This window comes from Hippocampus guttulatus, chromosome 17 (assembly GCF_054856545.1).
Source record: "Hippocampus guttulatus isolate MCC_2025c chromosome 17, RoL_Hgut_1.0, whole genome shotgun sequence".
Lineage (NCBI taxonomy): Eukaryota > Metazoa > Chordata > Actinopteri > Syngnathiformes > Syngnathidae > Hippocampus > Hippocampus guttulatus.
The window spans coordinates 3,784,911-3,809,524 of record NC_141277.1 but is presented as its reverse complement, the minus strand read 5'-3'; the positions used below and the strand labels follow the sequence as shown (position 1 = coordinate 3,809,524).

Below are 24,614 nucleotides of genomic sequence, written 5' to 3'. Positions count from 1 at the left end.
CGTGTCACCGCACGTTTTCTGGCAAAGGCGGATTACCTATCGTTGCCAATTTGACGATTGATTTAAAGACTGTGAAATTGCGTCAAGACGGCCTGGCCTAAGCGCTTGTGTTGGATGAAGGTGATTCGGATCTTGGGCTGTTATTGAAAAGATTTACTGCCGCTCGTTCAATCGATCCGCAAGAAGGAAAATGTGAGCCAGCTGAGCCGAGTATCTAAATGACTTCTAACTGCATTACAGCCACTGCATTTGCCGTCCACTGAAGTATTCTCTGACCGTCTTCTCAAACACACACACAGACACACACACACACACGTACACAAATTCAGCATTTTGGAGTCCCATGTGCTCAACCCGTGTTCTATTTAAAGGGCCGGCGACTTGCTATTAATTCCACAGATGCGCCGAATCTTTGCAAGAGTACACATTGCATAGATCACACATGCCAGCCGGTGACATTTAAAAGAGGCAGCCCGGCCTCATTAGCATGTCCGCTCAAATGCCATTTAGTGGCAGGACACACAGTGTGTGTTTCCTGTGGTGCGACGTGATTGGATGTGATGTCTTTGTGCGCGTGGGTGTTGCGTGTGTGAGTCTGCCATGCATCATGTTGGCGTGAGGATCTATCAAATCGCGTCGCCTCGGAGTGGCACGTGCCGGCTAGGGTGCGCAAACCGGTGCGCTCTTTGAAAACGAAGCAGTAGGAATCGATTTTTTTCCCCCCAAAAGTTTTTTTGTGTTATTTCTTTGCATTGAGCAGCCGTAGCTTAAAATGGCCGCGTGGGATTCAACAATAGCGCGGCAGTCAACGGTAGTCAAACGGGTTAGAAAAGGTGATGAAAGGCGTCATATTTGCGCCGCAGGTTTCTGCATTTGGCCGAGTGCGCACCGCGGGCGAAATCAACGCAACATCAACAACCAAGGGTGATTTGTTTGTGCCTCTTATTAGGATCTCTTCGCCCGTCGACGTCGCCGATTTCTGCAATGAGTCACGACGTGGCGGTGGAATCGATGAAGTCGATTTAATGGGAACAAAACTATCAGAGGTTTATGTCAGGCAAAAAAAAAAAAAAAAAAGAGAGACACCATGTTTGGTACATGTATTTATTTCTTTACCCGCCTCCATTGCCTTGAGTAGCCTTGTCGACAACAGCAGAATGCAATCCGACAACGCCGAGGCAGTAGAATAAATCACGTCCACTGAAAGGCAACATAGATCAATACGAACAACATTTGAATTCTCTCGAGGGAGCGCGCCGCGCCGCGTCGAGTCGTCGTTTCTGCAATCTGCAGCGTGTACGTTCCATCGGTTCCGAGGCGATACATTCAGACAAAGTAGACTTCGGCTCAATGAATCAGTGTGAACGAGAAAGCGGACTCGATAGCGCTGCTGCTTTTGGCCAACCAGTGGACTTGTTTAAAGACACTGGCGGTTCTAGACAGCTTGAGATGAGGTGATGAAGGGGTGACTCTTAGCGTGTCGCTACACTTAGCTCATGAGCTTTTCCATTTGTTCGCGAAAGGCCACGCTTGGATACATACAGCTTGATTAAAGTGCAGAGGGGATACTATTACATTGCATTGGCGCTGCCCAAAGGTGCCGATCACTCTTCTACACAACAGTGACTCGACCGATCGCCGCTCTTCATGCTTGACTCGTGCATTTTTCATCAGCGTTCAGAACCTCCATGGGCGTCCTCTTCCTTATCCGATGAGAACAGGGAGAGGGGCCGTTTTGTCATCTTATTGTTTTTACATTCTTATGTTCACTTTCATTTATTATATAATGTGTGTGTGTGTGTGTGTGTTTTCACTCACACGATTGAGTTGATGCAAGGCAAGGACAAACGTTTGACTGCATGTATATGTATTCAGCACATTCCCTGTGTCATTTGCATGAGGTTGTTTTTGGCGGTGGCGCAAGTTAGTCGAAGATTTGCGCCGCGAGTGATGGCGTAATCTGCTTATCGCGCCAATTATTTGAAAAGAAATATTAACATTTGCCGGTTTATTTATTCATTTTTGTATCCTCCGTAGTGAAGGCCCGTTGTGATAATCTTTCCCCGTCCTGCTGCCGTTGACTCTTTAATGCATAAAGAAAGACCGTCACTAAGTAGACTACAGCCGAATGGACTTCACGGCACGTGTACTGAAAGCGCTGTCAAGCCACCCCCCCCCCACCTCAGCCTCCCTTCCCGTATGACGATGAACATAACGCGCCTCAAGTGGCAATCTCGCTCGCCTTGCCTTGCTTCGCTGGCGGGGGCAGCTCACGCTTCTCAGGCCCGAGGGGCGGAAAATCTCAGCCGCTTGCCACCCGGGAGACTCCATTTTTTTCCCCCCCTCTCCTCTTTTCCGAAAGCAGTTTGGATTTGAACCCTCTGAGTGCGCGCCCCTCTGTAAAAAACAATGCTGTGTCTGTCACACAATTATCAAATTACTAATGTAATAAGAAAATGTTAAAATGACACGCATGAACTATATCCCCTTGATCACAAGCAACTAGCATAAGGTAGCTAACATGCTAATCGGTACCTTTGAGAAGCTAACGCCGCAGTCTTCGGTAAAACGGATGTGAGTCAAATGTAATTACTTCAAGGCGCGATCCAATAAGAGTATGACGCCCCTTCGAAGTGTAAAGTCTTGTGCGGTATATGGACAAAACAAACTAATTTAGATTCTGTAATGTAATGAGCAACATTTTCAGGACATACAAAAATTATTATGGATCAGTCGTTTTTTTTTTTTTTTTTAAAGATGCACTCCTCTGTTATCCGGGCCGCGGGAGTGCAAGTGTTTCGGCAGCCCCTGAGCAGTCGCACTCGATCAGCATCTGCTTCGTTGTCCAGCAGCTGTTGCTTTATTTTTAGCATCCGCACCAAGCGTATATGTATTTTTGATTTTGTATCCACTGCTCCAAAGTCCATTCTAAAGTCACATTTCTTCATCATTCTTATCATGAATTTCTATTTTGAGGGCTTTCCCTCACATCCTCAAACCTCACCAAATTTTGCAGGCCTGTAAAAATGTTTGGTCGTGTTCGCAAGCTCAATCACTGACCTTTTTATATTCTTATTAGCCCCCCGGAGCATGTTTCACTTCAGAGCACAGAGCAAGGGATTTGGATACCGTGCATTGTCAATCATAAATAGCCTCACAAAACAAAACACAACAGAAACAACCCAAGTAGTCAAGCCCTGGCATTTTGCTTTGAGACAACCATTTTAGAGTCAGCCAAACTGTCGAAATTGCTGCCACCAAATTTGAAGCGCGTGCACTCATGTCGTTTTTTTTGTTTTGTTTTGTTTGTTTGCTGTTGTTTTTTTTTTTTTTAAACGTTGACTGCGGGATATCCCCACTCACCCACACCCATTCTGCTGCATAGTGTACGCGCAACAGTAAGCAGACGGATGACAGCAATGGTGCGAGGTCAGGCTGAAGTGATAAGTGTGACGATTAGGCTAATCTGGTTTATTTTTGTTGGACGGTGGTGGTTGGCCCGCGAAGGTGGAGGAACGGGGCCTGGGGGGGGGGGGGGGGGGGGACACTCCGACCAGAGTCGGTGGGGCTTGGTGTATTCTGCTGATCTTTGCACTGTAAACAGATTCTCCGCATGGGCCTTAAATTATTTTATTATCAGATGAAGACGTGTGGCGCTTGTCTCGGCGGCCATCCTGTAATGACGCCTATTAGCGCTTCGCGTTTTCACTTCCCGAGAGTTAATGTTGCGCTTGATTTGCTCAAGCGGGCGCCATCTCTCTGCCGACGTTGCCCCGCGATCATCATCATCATTTAGTCATTCTCGGTAGGCGTTTACACCAATCAAAACGGCATTAAGTTGCCCTTTTGCAAAGGTAATGATCAACATTAGATCAACTGCCATTCTATGGAAACCCATCCATCCATCAATCCATCCATTGAGTGCTCATCAATCCATCCGTCGCGGGGGGTGCTGTAGCCTATCCCGGATGTCTTTGGGCAGTAGGCGGGGGGGGGGGGGGCGGGGGGGGACCCTGAACCGGTTGCCAGCCAATCGCAGGGCACACAGAGATGAACAACCATCTGCGCTAACACTCACGCCTAGGGACAATTTAGGGTGTTGAATCAGCCTGCCATACATGTTTGTAGAATGTGGGAGGAAACCAGAGTACCCGGAAAAAACCCACACATTACCGGTAAGAACATGCAAACTCCACACGGGGAGGCCGGAGCTGGAATTGAACCCGGTACCTCTGCACTGTGAGATCGACGCGCTAACCTCTGGACCACCGGACCGCCTCCGTGGAAACCGTCACATTATAATAACGATCGCACTAGATCTGGGTTTCACAGTACCAACACTGGCGAGTAAAGTTGCCATGGTAAGTCTTGCGGGAAATGACATGGCTTATATGGCCACTGCCTGGAAGGGTGATGTAGCGTTGTCTTGGTATTGAATCTTTTTTTTTTTCTTTTTAATGAGTACGAGCTCAGACCAATGTCAATTCCGGTACCGGTATTGACGCCTCCGTCATGAGAAGGGCAATGCTGCTTACCTACATCTACTAGAGATGGCTCACATTCAACTTGAGCCCCTGTGGGCAGAGGGTGGATCGCCTGCGCCTTTTACTTGCCATGCCTGGACTCATACTGTGGGACCATACATTGCCTTTGAGGACGCCTGCTTTCCTGTGTACACGATGGCGGGAAGGGTTCATCTTCCTGATGTTAACATGAGCACAGCAGGGTCATCCTGTACAATCCAGTCAAATCCTTCCTGCTCTCACATGGGCACTAATCCACTCCGACTGCCTTCTTAGCACAAACACAACTTAGGCTCAAACCATTCCCTTCTTCTCCTGCCTCAGTGACAGACGTATTTGCAAAAACAGCACTTCGCTTTCCGTCTTGCTGTATTTATTTTCTCAAGTTTTTTTTTTTTTTTGCAAGACGTTTCTGGGTCACCTTTTAGCAGTTCTTTTTTGGAGGAAATGACACAAAAAAAAACGAAGCAATGTCTTACGTGAGGGGAAGATTATTTTCCATACATTATTGGATCATCTTTGGGACATGAATTCAAAGCATCCCAAAATTTGAAACATTCTCCATCTGGCGAGTGTGTGTACTGTAGTTTTTATTTTGTTGCAAATCAGATCAATTTTCCAGGATGCGTTTGTCTTTGAAGGACTTCCTGAAGTGGCCAAAATGGCCACGTGGAACCAAAATGGCAGACTTCCCACATCTTTTCTGTTATGACATTCTGAGCTTTTTTTTTTGTGGTTCTCCTCATACTAAATATGCCTACCAAATTCCATGTTGCCGATTTGTATTCTTTCAGGGCTGAATTTTCAACAAAATTCTGGAAAGCTTCAACAGCAAATTTTGGGAGGCACAAAATGTACATTTTCACAAGGATAAGCACGCCGTCAACATTTTATGAGCTTTGACTATAGAAAGCCCTCAAATGACTTTTATTTGGCCTTTTTTGCGTGTGTGCGCTTGTGTGGATATTTTATATTGACGTGATAGAACGACTGCAACTGACTGTTTATTGCAATTTCTCCTCATGTCGTGCATGACGCACAAAGAACGCTAAATGACTTCCTGGAATGATGATGTTGTCAAACTGTCGTGCCGAAACCAACTTGCGTAACAATTGCGAGAGAGAAAATGGGTCAAGTGGGAAAACAGTTGTTCTCGGGCCCGCTGGCAGCTTTTCAGACAATATGTCCGCTCAAATCTTGCTTCATCTGTCTCGTCTTCGCTTTTTCTTCCCGCTGTGTCGATGAGTTGTCAGGTGCCCGTGCCGAGAGAGACATGCAAGATTTATAAAAACATATCAAACAAACATGGCCTGGATATTACGAGCATTTTTTTCGGTTCGTAAATGCAGTTAAACAAGAATATACATAGTAGCAAGCGAGGGAAATTTATAATTTTACAGATTAAAGTCTTAATATTACAAGAAAAAAAATCTGCCATTCTACAAGAATAAATCAGAGCTTTTTTTTTTTCTTTCTTCTTCCGCCAACCAGCGTCGCCATGCGATCCGCCGCATGCAAATGTTCCGGCCTTGCGTTCATTCCCAACGCAATCGCTCCAAACTGCACGCGAACCGTCCAAATGCGAACTCGCCCGCAGATTATAAAAGCAGAACACAAGTGGTGAGGTTATCACGCTCACACGACCAAAATAGATTGAGAACGAACGGGTGAGGCGGCGGGCAAGAGCGAACGAGGCTCGGCGCCGATGATGTGCTTCGTGCGGGGGACAACAACAATTCTGCTGACCATCACAGAAAAGGATGCAACACAGAGCGCTTTGTCCCACGGAACACAGCTGCTCCCACTTTTTCACTCGTCATTACTTAAGGATGACTTGAGGTCTAAACATCCATTTGTGAATTACAGGTTGATTGTTGTATTTTCAATGACTTAATAAGCAGGGGAAAGTAGGGAAGGAATGATATCCGAGCGTCATGACAGGATAATTATCACGATATTGTGGGGAGGTCGGCGATATAAAATAAAAACTGAAATGTGGGAAAAAAAAACCCTCGTACTCGGTGTGTGTGTGTGTCTTACACTCCTCTATGTCTGCCGATTAGCGTGTGTTGTAAACATACAGGTAGGTGGCCAAAACATGCCTAATTCAAACTAAACTGCACTAATAAATTAACCACCGTAGGGTGCTAAAGCTGCACTAATGCAAAACAATCTGGCCTTTTTTTTTTTTCTTCAAAGATGTGCTGCCAGAAATATGGTGATGTGACGGCGACAATATCGTGGCAATTTTAGTCTCGCGATATCGGCATTGTCGTTACATCCCAAGGGGAAAGTGAACTTTGCCTTCGCCAAAAAAAGCTTAGAGGTGCCACAACTGCTGGTGGCAAAACCCAGCTTTTGTTGAAGTGAAGCTCCTCAACACACTTTGACATTGTTCCCTCGGCACCAAGGATATTATTGCGAGCGAAAACGAATGAAATAACAACAGGTAGAATTGGGAAAAAATAGGAAATTGTTACATTGTTACATACTGGCCAAAATAAAACCTCTCCTCTCACATGAACACTTTGAGATGGTAATTCATGCCTTTGTCACATCCCGGCTCGATTACTGCAATGCCCTTTACTTTGGAGTCAGCCAGTCCTCCATTAAGCGCCTTCAGCTGGTCCAGAATGCCGCCGCTCGCCTCTTGACTGGTACTCGTAAGAGGGAGCACATAACTCCTACTCTGGCATCCCTTCACTGGCTCCCCATTCATTTTAGAGTTATTTTCAAGATCCTCTTATTTGTTTTCAAATCTCTGAATAATCTCGCGCCACCTTACCTCTCTGAGCTCATCCGCCCCTACACACCTGCCCGGCGCCTCAGGTCTGTGGACCAGACTTTATTAGAAGTACCAAGAACTAAACTGAGGCTCAGAGGGGATCGAGCCTTTTCTGTTGCTGGTCCCTCTCTCTGGAATGACCTCCCACTGAACATTCGGCAAGCCTCCTCGCTGCCCATCTTCAAAACCCTCCTCAAAACTCACTTGTATTCTTTGGCATTCGACTCAGCATGACTTAGATTTGTTCTTGGTTTTACTGTTTGGTGCTTTCTACCGCCTTTATTACCGATTTGTCTTACTGTTTATTGTGCATGTTAAATTGCTCCATGTACAGCACTTTGTATGCAGCGATGGCTGTTTGAAAGTGCTCTATAAATACTGTTGACTTGACTTGACTTGACTTGACATTGTTGTTGTTCAATGAAATAGTGTTTCCAAGCAAAAACGATGACTGAAACTACATTTACAAAATTGGTTAAGACGAATGCTCTCTCTCTCTCTCTCTCTCTCTCTCTCTCTCTCTCTCTCTCTCTCTCTCTCTCTCTCTCTCTCATTTGTTGAATAATACAATATGGATGCTGTGCTGTTTCTTTGGTGGTTAGCTGGTGCCTTGTTTTCCGCATGTAATGACTCCATCCATCAGCCATCTGCCTTTCAATGAAGTCTCAGGGCTTTATTACCTCAACAATGTAGCCCAATATGCAGTTTGAAGTCTTTGTCCCGTCCCCTTCATTCTTTTCCACCAGACACATTTGCATGCTAAGTAGCTTCCTTAAGCAAACAGTTTGCTTTGAACTCTTGAGCCCCATTCATTGTTAATGGTCTACCGTGTGTTAGTCATCCAATATTATTTCTTGGAGGGAAGCGTGCACGTGGTCGATTTCGTACTCTTTGACAAGAAGGCAAAATGCAGTAAATGCAACTGAACGATGCTTTTAAAATTTTTTTTGGGGGTGGGGGGATACAACAGTGGAGGTCCCTGACATCCAATTGAAGACAAATGCTTCGCTAACTTCATATGATGACTTGTTTTGGTATAGTGGATGTACAATAAAAGAAAACAAAGTCCATCCAAAAGCCACAGGTTGCTCGTGCATGAGCCGTAGTCCATCAATTGCAAAGGGCCTACAGGCCGACAATGCGCAACGCTGGCGAAAGTGCTCCCGACGGGAGCGAGCTGGCCGGCCCGTACCGCCGTGTGACCCTTTGCTGCTATCACATCACATCTTGGCTCTTTGTCTCTGCTGTATTAGAGGATTATGCTGACCTCTGCCCTTGCCCCTGGTCAAAATGGAGCTGGGCGCACCATAAGCCTGTTTTGCTGACGCCAGGCCGCGGTGTTTTGGCCGTGCTTTTGGCTGCCTGTCAGCGTCACCTCGATGCTGGTCTCACGTAAGACGGAGATTGCTTCTAGCGGCCATGAAATCCGACTTGATTATATTTGTGCGGTGGGCACGCAGCTTTTGGTCGACTGCCATCTTCTCCTGTGCCCTTGTAATGCTGACGGCATCGTATAATAAGGATGTGTTCACCAATAATTGGATTGTCAAGAATCCAGTCAGTTGTGTGGAATTGGTTGTTGATGAATCCCATTTTGCAAGCTAATGAGACCAAAGGGTGTGCACTGCTCTTGATTCACTCTTAACTTGTTCTCCACATATGCACAATTTGCTCTTTGAAAATTCACCTATTCACAAATTTCTCTTTTCTGAACTATGAAAAATTATGTTTTTGTGCTCGGGCCATAGTCCTGTCTAATCTAACCGTATTGCTTTGGCGCCATCTTGGGAGATCTTGGTGCCAAGGAACTATGATGAAGCAAATTGCCTCGCTTCGTGTAGTTCTTTGCTGCCATCTTGTGGCAATTATATCCGTACGAGAAAAAGTCGTCAATTCAGCATCGTACAACCTGTTGGAATTGATTGTTTGATCCTTAATTTTCTCTTTAGTTCATAAAGATCTTGGCGCAATATTTTCATGACCGGCACAAATTTGGCGTGTTAAAACAGTTGTTGGTAATTTCACAGATGTATGCAAACCGTCAAAAAACAAAACAAACAAAAAAAGGGGCAGTTTGCGCCGTAGTGGGCATTAACACAGCCAACCCCATTCGCCTCCAATCCCAGAAAGATGCTCAGTTATAACTGTACACTACACATTATTTTAATTGGATTGTTTGTATTTATGACCTGATTGCCAATCAATTGCAGGGCACATATAGACAAACACCATTTACACTCATATTCACACCTACAGATAATTTCGAATTTTGAACCGACCATGCATGGTTTAAAAACATGGGAAGAAGCTAAAGTGTATGTTTTGAACCCTGAATTTCAGAACGTTGAGGCAGACATGCAAACCGCTCATTCGCTGTTCTGCCCGATAAATGAACCCTCATGAAAAAACAAAAAGAAAGGTATTTCTGCCTCTTTTGCTGCCCCATCCCCTTCCCAGCTCCATTTTCAACTCCATTTGAAAATCTTTGTTTTCACGGGCACTTTTGCAACGTAAGCATTTCTCCACAAATGAGTGCATCCCAGTTTCCAAAGGGAAAGCTCCCTAATGGACACCTTCATCATAACGAAGCTCGCCTCGACCGAGATCACTGATCCAAAACCCTTTGTTAGGATGCGCTCCCTCTATTATTAGAACCCATGAAATTGTGAGCTAAACAAATTCCACACGCCGCTCATGAGTTTCGACGTCTTTCCTTGATGTCCTCGGGGAGGGATGACCCCGCAGCTCGCGAGGCTTTCCGGCAAAGCCGCTCTTGCAAATTTGGTGAAAAACCTCTCGGGAAGAGAAGCTTACTCTCACTCTCAATTACCACCCACCTGTGAGCTCTGGTCTCACCTGACTACATCTTTGTGACATATATACATCTTCATTTTACTTCTTCCTTTTACATATTTACATGACAATGAAAGGATAAACACGTAACAGATTTTGCAGCCGTCTGCCAATAATCCTCGCATCACCTTGTATGCAACCTTTCGTTGACCCGTAAATCCTCCAAAACGGGGCCATCACTTTTTTCTCACTGGAGCATTTTCTGGAGGATCACACACACACACACACACACACACACACATAAAAAAAACCCCACTCCTCTCGAGCCCATTGGCATTTCAGTTATGAGAACACTAAATCGATCCTAGTTCTCGTGAAAATTGATGAAACGGCTTAAAACTTTCCATCAAAAGTTTCTTTTGATGGAAAATGGAAAATCAAAAGTTTCTTTTGATGGAAAATTTTAAGCCGTTTGTTTTTCAAGACTTGGAAACACTTGTCATGTAACCAGGTAAACAAGCCTCGTCAGCCAAGAGAAAATGAATGGCTCAATTTACTTTGGGGTTTAGTTCTTCGCAACGTGCCCCTCCCATACAATCACAAAGAGCCTCTGCTCATTTCCCAATCCACTCGGAAACAATCCGGAATATCTGCCTTCAGTTCCCCCACCGTTCCCGCTTTGTTTTTGTTTTCCGACTTTCTCTATGTCACTTGTTCCGTCTCATTAAGTCATCAGCCAGTGATGAACGTGAAGGCAAACGGAGCGAGCGAGCGGGAGAGTTTTGCTAAATTAAGAATAAAAGACAGCCAAAGAGATTCAGGGTGCGTTTGCGATGAGCGCTCTCCTCTGGCATATGCTAGTGGCTAATTTTAGCCTTGCGGGGCAGCGCGCTGTATGTCCCAGCGGAGGAGTTGAACCATGGAGGGATCTGAGCAACAGCCCAGCCCTCTTGTTCTCCCCCCCTCCTTATGTCTGTGTGTGTGTGTGTTCGTGGTCGCTGTCCTTTAGTTGCAGAAAGGTCACGGGACAGTCACAATGGACTGCAGTGGAGAGGATGACCATTCAAAGAGATTTTCAAACCACCTGCGTCTGTCGCATTTTTCATGCGGAAGTCCGTGTTGGGCTGTGATTGGCCTGTTGGACGTGTCGGTTACTAGCAGCAACGCTTATTGATTATTCACTGACGGAGTGTAGACGGTATGTCCAACTTAAGGTCTGAATTTCCCCAAAGCTCGGGATTTGTAGCCTACCACGGCAGCGAAAAAGCGAAGATGCGGAGAAAGACGGGAAGCCATGCTGATTCCTATGCTATCAAAATGCAATCATAAAAGATCGAAACAAGTGCTTGGGCGATTGAGTGCCAATGTCACATCAGTCTGGTGTTACAGCGGACTTTGAATAGCAAAATGTCAAGCAACTTAATAAGTACCTTGGAGAAATCAATACAGAGTCAAGCTATTTCAGGTGGCACATGTTGGGGTCATTTCAGCAAAATCCAGGCGTCTGTCAAAAACCGACTAAGACTCGTAAGACATTCGGCAAAATGTTTTATGTGTGGTCTTTCTTCCACAGCCTGATAAACATTTTTAGTGCTCAGGATCGATTGCGGCTGGGCCTGTAATTTCTTTTTGCCAGCATTAAGGTTCAAAATATTCCAAAACCAGTCACACAGCATTCACTGTTTTGGGCTTATGGTGTCATTATTTGGGAAATGAAACATCATAACATACTGAAAGAAATGTGCCAACTGAACAAATGAGTGGAAGAGCCCACTATAGCTTTTCTAATTCCACATCTGTCAAGTCTTAATCTATCACTCGATGCGAATTAATGTTTTCACACCGTTTTGGAGGTGAACGTGAAATCCGCCACTTAACGGACGAAATAGGCCCAATTAGGCGTCATTTCAGATGTGATTAATTTAAAACGGGTGCTTTGAGGGGAAATGTAAAAGCATCGAGTTTAAAAATAGATCGCAATTAGACGAAATATTTCACTCGGCAGATCCCGGACTGCGACGGGCTTATTACCCAAGTGCACCAATCGGCTATCATCGCGTCCGCATTTTTTTAGTTTACAGTTTTATTATTAGAATTATGGAAGAACTAACCTAGAATATAAAAAAAAATAACTCTCAATTATGAGATCATTCGGAGATGGTGGGTGGTGGTGCCAGAGTTTGATTTGGTTCTTGAGGATATCGGATGTACAGTACCATAGGGTTTGCCACTAATGCTAGCTGGACAAATTTTCAAGTCGCGACTACCGAAAATGGACCAAACAGCTTTTCATCACAGAGACACCCTGACAGAAACAGAATAACGCAAGGGGGAAAAAATGCAACGCACACGCGACTGGATAAAGCATATCAATCGGATATAAGGTTAGCCTCGTGTCGCTAGCTTTGACTAGCCCGATCGCCGCTAGCTAGCGAACAGATTCCTACCATTGGCAATGCAACCACGGAATGGAGCAACAATGGCGCCATTGTTTGCCAAATCATCATCCTAAAAGTATCTCAGCACGCATCCATGGACGTCGATCATCGATATTTCCAGGGGTGAGCGCGTCGGTAAAATTTACGCTTCGTCACCACTATTTTAAGAGCGCCAGTAACAAACTGTCATTCTGTTCCGAAGCAGCCTAACCAACGTTTCTGTTTTGTTTTTGTTTTTCTCCGTCTCTCTGTGCTGCAGATCTTCCATATGACCTATGACCTGGCAAGCGCCGTGGTAAGAATATTTAACTTGATAGGCATGATGCTGCTGCTGTGCCACTGGGACGGCTGCCTCCAGTACCTGGTGCCTCTGCTCCAAGACTTTCCCCCTGACTGCTGGGTGTCGCTAAACGGTATGGTTGTAAGTATCACGCTTTTACTCTTTTCTGTCGCGTTGTGGCCGCCGTGGGTGTGTTTTGCGTGTGATTGATGCAAGACTTAAGCGATCGATATTTTCATCTTGGTTTGGGTGTCGGTGTTCACCAAGAAAGTAAACAAAGGAAAGGACACTTTTTGTGGATGAATTTGCCGTAATGGTTGTTACTTGAGCAAGATTTAATGATCGTTTTACTTAAAGTGACACGGTCCATTGGGGATGTTAGTTTATTGTTTTCTCCTTCCGCTTTCCGCTTCCTCAGCAGGGCCGGAACGAGGCTCACACGGAGCGCCTCGTAGGCGATGCAGATCGTAAACGCTCGCCTCGGGCCATCCGCTGCCTCCTCGTCTCGCGTCTTCCTCCGACAAACGGCCCACATGCAAAGCGACTGTCGCGAGGCATCCGGGCTTGAGGTGCAAACGTCAACTTCCCTCAGTGTCGCGTCTCTTTACTTTTCGCGTCAACCCGAGCTTGCTGTGCGTGAGTCACTCAAAGGCCAAACGGGAGAATGGTTTTCGCCAACGGCTGCCTCCGTTCATCCTGATTACGGGCTACTGTAAAGTATGCAAACGGCATCGTTCCACTCGCCGCACATTATTAAACGACGAAAAGCCTCACGGACCACCGAAATTTGCACTGCGCGCTCTCGCTCTGCATAAATCTCACTTATTACCCTGCTGCAGATCGATATGGAGTCATGTAAAAGACTTAATTAGTTGCACCCCCCGCGAGGCTTCATTTGCATCGAGCACTTTTGCCACGATGGGAGGTTTCCCTTACAAGAGCTAATGTCGCAAGTTAAAACGGCTTTTGGTCCCCTTTCGAGCAGGGGGGTGAGCACGTGAGCCTTTGAACCAGTAACCCCCCCCCCCCCATCCCCGCATGCAAATTTTCGGGCTAGTAACTGAAATGGCCACGATAGGAAAAAGGTTCCCCGCCCTGGCGCCGAATGAGCAAAAGTGTTTATCCTTTTATTTAATTTTTTTTTGGTAGAAAAGGGGTTGAAGTCGGTCACACCGGTGTTAGCAGTGCAAAAGTTTGCGTAGAGCCAACGGAAGTGTCCAACTCCTCTGGACACTGGCAGGATAGGAACAGGGTTTCGGAATCGATGTCAATTGCGTCATTGGTCATGTCGCCCGGATGCACGGTGTCGAGCACGAAGGAGAATTCGGGCCAGCGAGGACTGGCGATAGTGGCGAGTGGGCCTGTAGCTGCGTTATCAGCTTGACTAATGGCCCCAGAGTAGCTTCTTAGTCCCGAGCGCCCGCATTGACCTAATCGGGAGATAAGATAATGCTGCCGTCAGGTGAGAGTGTGATTGGGCCTGTTCAGGGCGCTTGTCTCCTCCTTGTCCAAAACTTCAAAGGCATTCTGGTTGCATGTTCAAAGCACAGGGGTGTCATTGTTCTTTTTTTTTTTTTTTTTTTAAACAAAAGCGTCACTGCAGAATGAATATTCAACCGCGTTGCTTATTGGCCAGCATGCATGCGAGGTTTAATTAGAACAAGCCGCTTGAATACATTTGCTGTGTTCACCTCATTTGTTAGGAGCCCCACTTCGAGCGGAAGCTGTGTTTTGGAGAAGTGTGAATACACCGATGAGTCACAATCCACCCCCTTCTACACGCGCACACACACACACACACACACACACACACATGCACACACACAAGGATGACCGAGCATTCCGTGATGAGAGATTCTTTCAATCTCTGCAATTCTTCCCGATGATTCACAGATGGAAAATATCATGCCGTTTGACTGGTGAAACAAAATCAATATGTACAAAGTGTATGATTGGCCTCATCATGAAGCAGTGCTCACCGTGAGTCGCGGAAGTGGATGTGTGTGTGTGTGTGTGTGTGTGTGTGTGGGGAATCCAGGTCACCCCCCCCCCCCCCCCCCAATCACATTAAGTTGGTAATAAGCTCAAGCAAGCATTCATTTTACAGGCTGGCTAAAATTGCACAGCTAAGCTAATGTAGCAGTCCGTAACCTCAAGTCAGCGTCAGATCTTCGTGTTGATGTGGAGTTTCCACAGAAATTGCATTCTCTAATTCCCATCTCTTCTCTGAGTCTTATAGAAAAACATAGGCCAAAATAGTAACGATCTCTCTGAACAATAAAACAGATGGCAACAATTCTACGCAATATTAATCCCCAGGAGCCCGTATGCGACCCGCAGTGCAAACGCATACGTATGACCAAGCGATGACAATGCGCGGCATGGTGCCGGCGCAGCTCTTCTCCGTCCGCAGTACCATGAGGCGAAAAGGTGCGATGAGTCAGCTCAGAGTGGCATTGCACAACAACGACAACAACAACAAGTATTTTATACTTCCCTGCTTCTCCAACCATGCAAATTTTGCCAAGACAAACATTCAGCGAACGCGTGCGAAGGCAACCTCACGGCCTCGCAAATGCCATTTGTTCCGGCGTCATGATCAGCTGCCTTTTGTGTTCCAGCCTTTTGTGCAGAACGGAATATTCAGTGTTTATGCTTCATGACATCGAAGGAGAGAGAGAGAGAGAGAGAGAGAGAGAGAGAGAGAGAGAGAGAGAGAGAGAGAAAAAGATAGTTAGCACGTCTTAGCCAAAGAATGGCAAATGAAATGAGAAACTAATCTGTCTCCGTTAGAAGCAACTAATGAGCAGATGAAAAGTGATGAGTCATGATGATTAGCTGTTGAATTTTGTCACTTGCAAAATTCCCTTTTGGACTGAACAGCGTCCAACACAAAAATGACATGAATATGAACAATGGCGGTCGGGATAGAGCAGCGAGGGGTGGGAATCGCAGTGTCATTTATCATACAATATTATTGTGACATTGTCCAACAATATTGACAAAGCCATCATACGAATCATGGACAGTATGTTTTCTTCTGCATGTATTGTTCCAACAATACACATATCACAACAGTGATGATGCAAAAACGGATTTATTAGAGGGAAACGCTATAAATATATGACTTTCTATGTCACTGGGTGATCGAGAATAAATTACAGTATTTTGAAATGAAAAGGAAGGCGTCTATTTGAGAGATGTTTATTTTGGAAGTTGATATTTGGGGCTTGGTCTCGATCCGAGGAAACACAATATGTCGAAGCTCCCCACAAACAACTGCTTCCTGTAGCTCAACGATGATTTTATGTGCATTCTTAGCATCGCTGCTGCCCCCCCCCCCCCTCACCTTCTCCTCCATTATTTGGTCTCTTATCGCCCCATGTTGGCTCACGGTGTTTGCTCAGCTTTGGTCTGATTGATGGCGAGTCAACAAGGCTGTGAAAAATGAGATGCACAGCTGGACACATCGCCGCAAAAAAAGCACACAAGATGGGGCGACTATTACGCTGTTTGTAGCACCAGAGACAAATGACGGCCATCTTGTTAAAAAAAACAAAACAATTGACAGCCACGCAATATCGTCGGCCGTTACATCATTGCTGAACTTGGATCTCAAATCACAATCCTGGAAAATTCACAGTTGAGCCATTAAATATTCAAGTCGAACACAAGTCCTAACTTTTACAAATGATTAGCTACAGTCAATGTATTATCAGTTGTCATACAAGTGTAAAAAGAAGTCAATGTTACAAAAAAATCAAATAAAAGGCCAAAGACAAAGCTCTTGAGGTCTCGAGGAAGTCCTTGGTGCGTCTTTTGGAATTAGCTGTCACAGAAAATCCAAATAAAGTCACAAACTTCATTGAACTCTCTTAAGGTAATGTAGAAATCCGGCCGACGGCCATTTTTTTTGTTTTTTGGGAACAAGGATGCAAAAAAAATAAAATAAAAGACAAAGTAAAGGCTCTCTCCTGCTTCTCTAAAGAGAACACACGCCTCAGATGTGTAAATAATGCAAGTTGTTCTTTTTTCGCACTGCCGACGCGAACTGCTTTTCACCCCTCGGCAAATGGGGAAAGAATAAAAGCAGGTAGAAAGAAGCGGGAGAAGTTGTACCAAAGGGCACGGCGAGGCGTTTGGGGTGGATGTTTTATGCGTGGAAGTGTAGTCGCCCATCGACGAGGAGCCCGGCCTCGCACTAACTTTACCTGCGCCTGGTCTTTCTCTCTCTCTCACGGCAGAACGTGTCCTGGGGCAAACAGTACTCGTACGCCCTCTTCAAAGCCATGAGCCACATGCTGTGCATTGGCTACGGCGCCCGGGCGCCGGTGAGCATGTCGGACCTGTGGATCACCATGCTGAGCATGATCGTGGGCGCCACGTGTTACGCCATGTTCGTGGGCCACGCCACCGCGCTCATCCAGTCGCTGGACTCCTCGCGGCGGCAGTACCAAGAGAAGGTAAGCGGCCAAATGATCACGTTTTGATGCTCGGTGATGACAAGCATATCATCACGTGAAGATTTGCCGAGAATTCCCTTGACTCCAATCAAGGGCATTAACATATTTTTCAGACAACTTTCCGGAATTTTTACGATTTGATGAGCGCGTTCACTCATATCCTGTTTATTGACTTAATGTAACTATGCACTAATCCCTCATGGCCCCCTTTGATGCACATAATCACATTAGCGCCATAAAGCTAATGCTAATTAGAGCTGAGATGGTCTTAAAGTATTATTCGTTTCGCACCCCATCAAAACTCAGCTCATTCCAGAATGTCATAAACGAGATCTATATGAATGGTGCTTGGAAGGATGGATGGACGGACTGACGGATGGATGGCTGGCCGCTCCACAAATGTGATTCTTCTCTTCCATTTCACTCATGATGACTTCATGTATGTGTTTATCTTATTTTAATGTACCTCCGTGGTGATTATCTCGCTACCATCTGGAATTTCCCAGAACACGTGGATGTTCCGGATGTGCTTTGTGCATGCACGCAACAATCAGATAACCCTTAGAACATAACCCCGCTTCGATGTACATACGTAGCGCTGTCGTGCAGGGATTATCGGCATATGTGGATTTAAGATTATGATTGACGAACAATTGAAAAAAAAAAAAAGGCACGAGTTGACCTGTGTACAGATCATACATACAGCACAATACATTCATGTTAGCTGTCCTGCTAATCACTGAATAGCAATAATAATAACAATCACAGTAAAAGTAATAATAAGAATAATACAAAGTTAAAGAAATTAAAATATATAGAAGTGAAGTCTCTCTCTCTCTCTCTCGCCCAAATTGCGAATTCTCTCATAGGGAAACGGAAAATCCAACCCCTCCCTTTGGTCACCTTGGGCAATTTTTCTGTAACGCGCTGTTGCAAAATTTACAAATATGACCATAATGTCCTCGTTAGTATTGAAAAGGGAAAAATGCTGCTTTTTTTTTTTGGTCCATAGAGTCACTGTACTTCCATAATTTGCTCATTGCTTCACACATCAGTGGCACAGTGCATTCTAGTGAATATTAATGACAGCAGGTCGCCCACAGCAAACATTGAAAGTCATTGAATTAGTGACATGCCTTTTACTCAGCGTGGATGGACGGTGCATCTGTTCTATAGCAAATCTGCTTCATCCCGTTTCGACTTCATCCTCCTGGCATCTCTTTCTGGGCTTGGACAATTTTAGAGGGGCCGTGAAGGCTCCGTTTTACATTGTTAACGTGCGAGCGCGTTTCACCGCGTTGGGCGTTTGTCATTGTGTTCATCGGCGCAATTGCGTGAACGAAGATGGTCGCTATTAACGTAGCTGTATTGTTCAAAGCTATTTCCCAAAGTGTAACTGTCGGTGACGAGCACGTGGCATCGATTCAGGCGATTGTTAGCTCGAGCTAAATAATAGTCATCATGTGCATACCCACTGTTTTTTTTGTTGTTGTTGGGGGGTTTTTTTTGGTGTCAGGCATCTATTTGGACACCTATTAGCAAAGAACAGATCACCACCCTTCACTCTATAGCCCAGATTTTGTAGATTTACTTCCAAATATGCAGTTAAAAGATGAAAAGTTGATAAATATTTTTGTCGTCAGCCACTTTTCCTAAATTCAACTTCCACATACAGTACGTAAAGAGGAATTCAACCCGAAACTATTCTTTACAATAAAATGTTCTATGCAGCCCCCCCCCCCCCCCCCCCAAGTCTAAACACTGTATTCTGATTGCGTTTGCGGACTTTGAATTAAGCAGCAAAATCCACCCGTTTTAATCCACCTCAGGGGGCGGCCATTTTGCTCCTCGCTGCCGACTGAAAATGACACCTTAGTGATTCTGTGCACGGCACTTCTCCCAGCACGACTTCTGTCCCACCTTGAACAGCCTGAGCTACATTCCAACTTCTCCCACAAGCGCCAAATAAATTCACCCTCTCCCTCCCGATAAACAATGACCCAAGCTCTTATCAAATGTCTGCTGCCGGGAGAAAGGAATCAATGAGGGACGCCTTGTGAGTCTCTCTGCATCCTGTGCCAGTTTCATGTCGCGGGCGAGGCTTGTGTCACGCTTGCTAATAATACCCATTACCTGTGTTTCACCACCTACGTGAACAACTCCACTGCCAATGGCCTTTGAAGGGAGTTGAAAGCCGGTTGCGGGACCCACAGCACGGCCACAACTAAGACAATTATGTGAACAGCTAGGATAAAAATTCCCCGAACTGAAAATCAGTGATGTGAACTATGACACTACCAAAGGCCTTTGGTGCACATAAACAGTCAACGATGTGAACTGCGATGCTAGCAGAAGCCAATTCCGTAAACCACTACTAATGGCCTTTGGCAGGAATAGAAAATCAGGATTCGAAAACAAGCAATGACCGTCTTAACAATGGCCTGAAATGGAAGATGGCTTTTGATGTGAATTGAAACCCGGCCTTTGTAAAGGCAGTTATGCCACAAAGTGCTCTCCCAATGAAATTGGTTTTGTGAATCCCTGCCCCTGTCTGTCACCACGACATTTCCAATGGCCTAAATTGAAAGTTAGTTATGTGAACCACTTCATGACCAACACTGGGCTTTGGAATGACCTGAAATTTGATTTTGTGGAGCCCTCCAAGGTAGTTGTTTGACCAATAATAGCTTTTGGTGTGAATTGAAAGTACTTTGTGTGACCCACTACACTGCCGGAAGTCTGTTATGTGTCCTACAACGCTACCAATGGACATGAAGTTAATTAGTTGAACCTCTATCCTAGCCATGACCTAAAGGAAAAGTCAATCATGTTAACTACCAGTGGCTGGAATTTAAAGTCGGTTATGTCAACCACTATGCAACAAATAGACTTGACTTGCCACACAACACAAATGGCCTTTGACCTTACTTCTTGAATGGATGAGTAAAAACGAATGAATGAAATTCACATTTTTCAATTGTTGTTGGGGTTTTTTATTTTATTTTTGCCATAGCTGAGAACAGCAAGCACCGTAACCTGAATATGTCAGCAGGATGTTGCATGTAGCTGGCTACTTCGCATTAAGATCATGGCTTTGCTGGCCATCAGCATTGAGCGACATGCTTGCTTGAAATAATGGCAAATGCAACCTTGGATTGATGTAGCCTCGGGGAGCAATTTGTTTCTACTCCCCCCCCCCACCCTCCACCATCAGACTTCACCTCTCATTCCCCCTCTCTCCCACGCCTATTGGACTAAGCAGTCAAAACGCTCGGAGATTGCAACTTGTGTTTTGTGGATAGATCAATGCCAAACTTTTCATTCAGTCATTAGTTCTCTCATTACCCGAAACTCATATGCGTCTTTCTGCCTTTGCTTCCTGCAGTACAAACAAGTGGAGCAATACATGTCCTTCCACAAGCTTCCGGCGGACATGCGGCAAAAGATACACGACTATTATGAACACCGCTACCAGGGCAAGATCTTCGACGAGGACAACATCCTTAGCGAACTCAATGACCCGCTCAAAGAGGTGAGATCGTTACTTTGTATGACATGCTTGTCATAAATTACACACGAATCCATGTCCAAAACGACACAGCAAGTCTGCAAGGCACTTTAATACCATTTGAAATCAAAGGTGGATCTGTCCATGAGTTTGTCCGATTCCTACCAAATCATAGCCGCGAACACCTGACAGGTAGTCGACGGAAAACTATGAACCATTTGAGTTTTGTCATTGCACATGGGCGAGAAATTTGCAAGCAGTTTTGTGGTGGAAAATTATTTTTTTGTGTGTTTTGTTTTGTTTTGTTTTGTTTTTTGGGGTGTGTGTGATTTATTTTGCGACAAATCTTTCCCCTAAAAGCATTGCGGAATTGCACAGGAACCGAAAATGTCTGTTCGATATCTACAAGTTTGACGTCAACAACAACGCACATGTCTCATTTTAATACTGGGAAAGATCGATAATCATCAGATAAGTGTATGAACGGGCCGCATTGGAATTGATGGTGAGCGATTGATCAGTTTCCTTCTTTGCGACTCCTCACATCCAAAGGATTACAAGAGTAATTACACTCGGCAGATATGGGCGAGGAGCGCCGTAAAAAGCCACGCAAGCGTGGCATTCGTGACTGTCTCCCATGCAGACCCATTAAGCGCGCTCCCTCGTAGGGTCGAATGCTGCAGACACTCGCGGCGGAGGAAGGACGCGCAGGGGATTTATGATTATTACTTACAATGCGGAAAATCCTTACAGGCTTTTTGCCCACTATGCAGAGTCCACAAAATCTGCCTGGCGACAGCGTCACACAATATAAATGTCCCTCGCGGGACTGGCGAGTAAAGACACAGTGAGTCACACCAAGCGGTTACATCATCATCATTTCACTGCGAAACACTTGATTTTATGGACGTGCCCAGTTTGAACATCCCTGGCAGGACATTTTAGCGGTGAGGATTCTCTTGCCCCAGTGAAGTACATCTAATCCAGACTTCCCACAGTAACATCCAAGAGCTGAGTCGAGATCGTTGGCTGACGGCCACTTGTCTGTTGTTGGCGCCTCGCCTTCCCAGCCAAATTTGGAAGGAAGTGCGGGGAGAATGGGGGAGGGAGGGTGTAGAGGGGTCATAGTGGGAGCGAGGATCCTCTCCACTCAGCAGACTATGCGGAGAATCTGGCATGTCGCTTTATCGCGAGATTAAAGTCATTGCCTACACTCCTGGCTCCAGCAAGTGTGACCACCTGGGAAGCATCAAAACCGCGAAGACTTTGAATAAGCGTCAGAAAAGGCAGTGTCAATATAATGATATTTTGGTTTGTCTTATTTGTATTTCGTATTTCTGCTTGCCCAGAAGCACGAATCTGTTTTGAAGCCGGTAAATTCAATTGTTCACTGCCAGTACTCAAATCTAACGGGGGATGCGGAGAGTAAAATGAATGAGGTAAATTACTGTGCAAAATGATTGCATGAAAAAATAAAAGCACATTGCTTTTTAACTCGTGAGATCAGTACTCGCAAAATGCATTTATAAGTAAAAAGAACTGCAAGATCTCCACTTGCGGATCTAAAGTCGGCCATTGTGGATGGGCACTTGGACAGCGTCATCCACCCCCGATCGGGCACCCAGAGTTGTGCCGCACCGTCAGGGGCTGCTATGAAAATTTGTTTATGATGAGAATGACAATAATTTGTTCAATAAATTGATTTCTGCAGTGATTCAGAGGCATTGTCCCATGGCATTGTCACATTTATGAATGAAATACGACGACGTGCATCACACTCACCCACGGAGCTCAGAATATGTCTGCCTGCGCCTCGGTCACACCCACCAAGATCACATTGCGCCACCACATTGTATCACATATTGTAACTTTTTAAATAGAAAAAGTAATTTTTGTATCTTAATTGTATGCATATATTGAAATGTTTGAAAACACTGGATTCACCGGCTCAGTAGGCTTCACCAAGACATATCTCCAGCCGAGTGGCGTGCTAATCTTTCAATATGTTGAGCTCATTATGTAACATAATATCGTGACTGTTCAATTCCCTTGGCACGTGACACATCTCGAAATAGGTATTGTGTACGCAAAGATTGTTCACCGCCGAGAGGTCTCCTTGAAGCATGAAAACTGCTCACGATCCGATTCGTTTGTTCTGCTCCGTGATTGAGGTCATCGCCCCCCCAGCTCGCGGCTAGCCATCATGTCGTTAGCCCCAGAGGTTGCGCAGCTCTCTGTTAATGTCTCATTATGCCGCAAGTGTGGCAAAAGGGAGGTGAGGGAGTCAAACGCACGACACGTGCTGAGCAGCTTTCAATCTGTGCCCCGTTGGGGGTAAACGGAAAACAAACACCTAATCTCTAGCTGGGCCGGGGGGTGGGGGGGGGGGGGGGGGGGGGGGGGGTCCGGGATGGAGCAGAACTCATCAAGAGCTGACAGCAGTGCCAAAATGTTTTCCTCAGCAGTGCTGTAGAGGTTTTAGGGATAAAGCGGCAATACGCGTCCACTTCATTTTGTGCCGCCCTGATAATAGCAGCTGGAGCGCCAAGCGCTTTTCCAAGTTCGCAATCTCTCCCGGATCTCATTTGTCCCATGTCCCTGTTTTTTTTTTCCTTTCCCGCCAGGAAATTGTCAACTTTAACTGCCGTAAGCTGGTCGCCACCATGCCGCTGTTTGCAAACGCCGACCCCAACTTTGTGACGGGGATGCTAAGCAAGCTGAAATTCGAGGTCTTCCAGCCCAACGACTACATCATCCGCGAGGGCACTGTCGGCAAGAAGATGTACTTCATCCAACACGGCGTCGCCAGTGTCATCACCAAGTTCAACAAGGAGATGAAGCTAACCGACGGGTCCTACTTTGGAGGTGAGATCTTTCGATCACGCTGGTCTTCACGACAGCTCGTGCGCGACTCCCAGTCACTCGTGGGTTCATTTTCGATTGTCCAATCACATTTCAGTTTGTGTATGTGTTGCCTTATCAATGTAAACGTCCCGCGGCCTTCAGACTCAGGTTTGCTGGCCAACCTCTGAATGGTTCATAGCTACTGGTACTCGAGTGGGATTCCTGTACATTAAATGAAACCATTGAGCAAAATGACATCACAGACATTCCAGTGCTCACGTAACAACTAATCACGGCTTACCTGTTTCCTGAGCTTTGAGCTATTGCGGCGTCATCTTCACTCAACAGACAAAAGACAAACAATAAAAAAGTCTCCATGTAAACCCGACTACAGTTATAGTTTACGTTCCTGAATTGGTCTTTTGTAAAGACTTCTTCATGCAGTCATTAACCAATCTACTTTTCAACTATTTTATGTAACGCCAATGAGTATTCATTGTAATTGAGGGCAACAAGAATTTTTTTTTTCTTTAAGTTACATTTCATCCTCTATTACTACTTCTTTTTTAAGGAACTACTTGAAGTGGTACATCATCTCTACATTAACTCACTGCACTGCCTCGCTCACCAAACTAGTGCTCAAGCATTATAGAGTTAGTGTACATACTGACGCACGCCGAGTTGCGCCCGAGGCCGTTGCGATGGATGCCTCTTGAAGTCAAATTAATGCAGATTCTCATTAGGCAGCGTTGGCCGCTCGTCAGGCCCTCTGCCGTTATGTAAGCGTTCATCTGCTCGCTGGAGGGGGCCGAAGCATGGATCAGGCATCCCCGAGGACACAGAGGTTGCCCCCGCCGCCGCCCACCCATACCATCACCACCACGTTCACACACAGATACACACTGCGTGACCCCCCCCCCGCCCCCCACCTCCACCCGCACCCCCCTCTATACGTCCCTGCCGCACTCTTGGCGCTGACA

General features: G+C 45.6%; 1 protein-coding gene across 1 annotated transcript in view; it reads left to right on the top strand.

The window, feature by feature from the left end:
* hcn1 (hyperpolarization activated cyclic nucleotide-gated potassium channel 1) overlaps positions 1-24,614 on the top strand; it is a 50,896-nt gene that overhangs the window by 11,614 nt on the left and 14,668 nt on the right. Inside the window, exons 3-6 of the mRNA XM_086135121.1 lie at positions 12,799-12,960; positions 17,064-17,282; positions 20,668-20,814; positions 23,415-23,655. Coding sequence (XP_085991247.1) covers positions 12,799-12,960; positions 17,064-17,282; positions 20,668-20,814; positions 23,415-23,655 — 769 coding nt within the window. The remainder of the gene's footprint in view (positions 1-12,798; positions 12,961-17,063; positions 17,283-20,667; positions 20,815-23,414; positions 23,656-24,614) is intronic.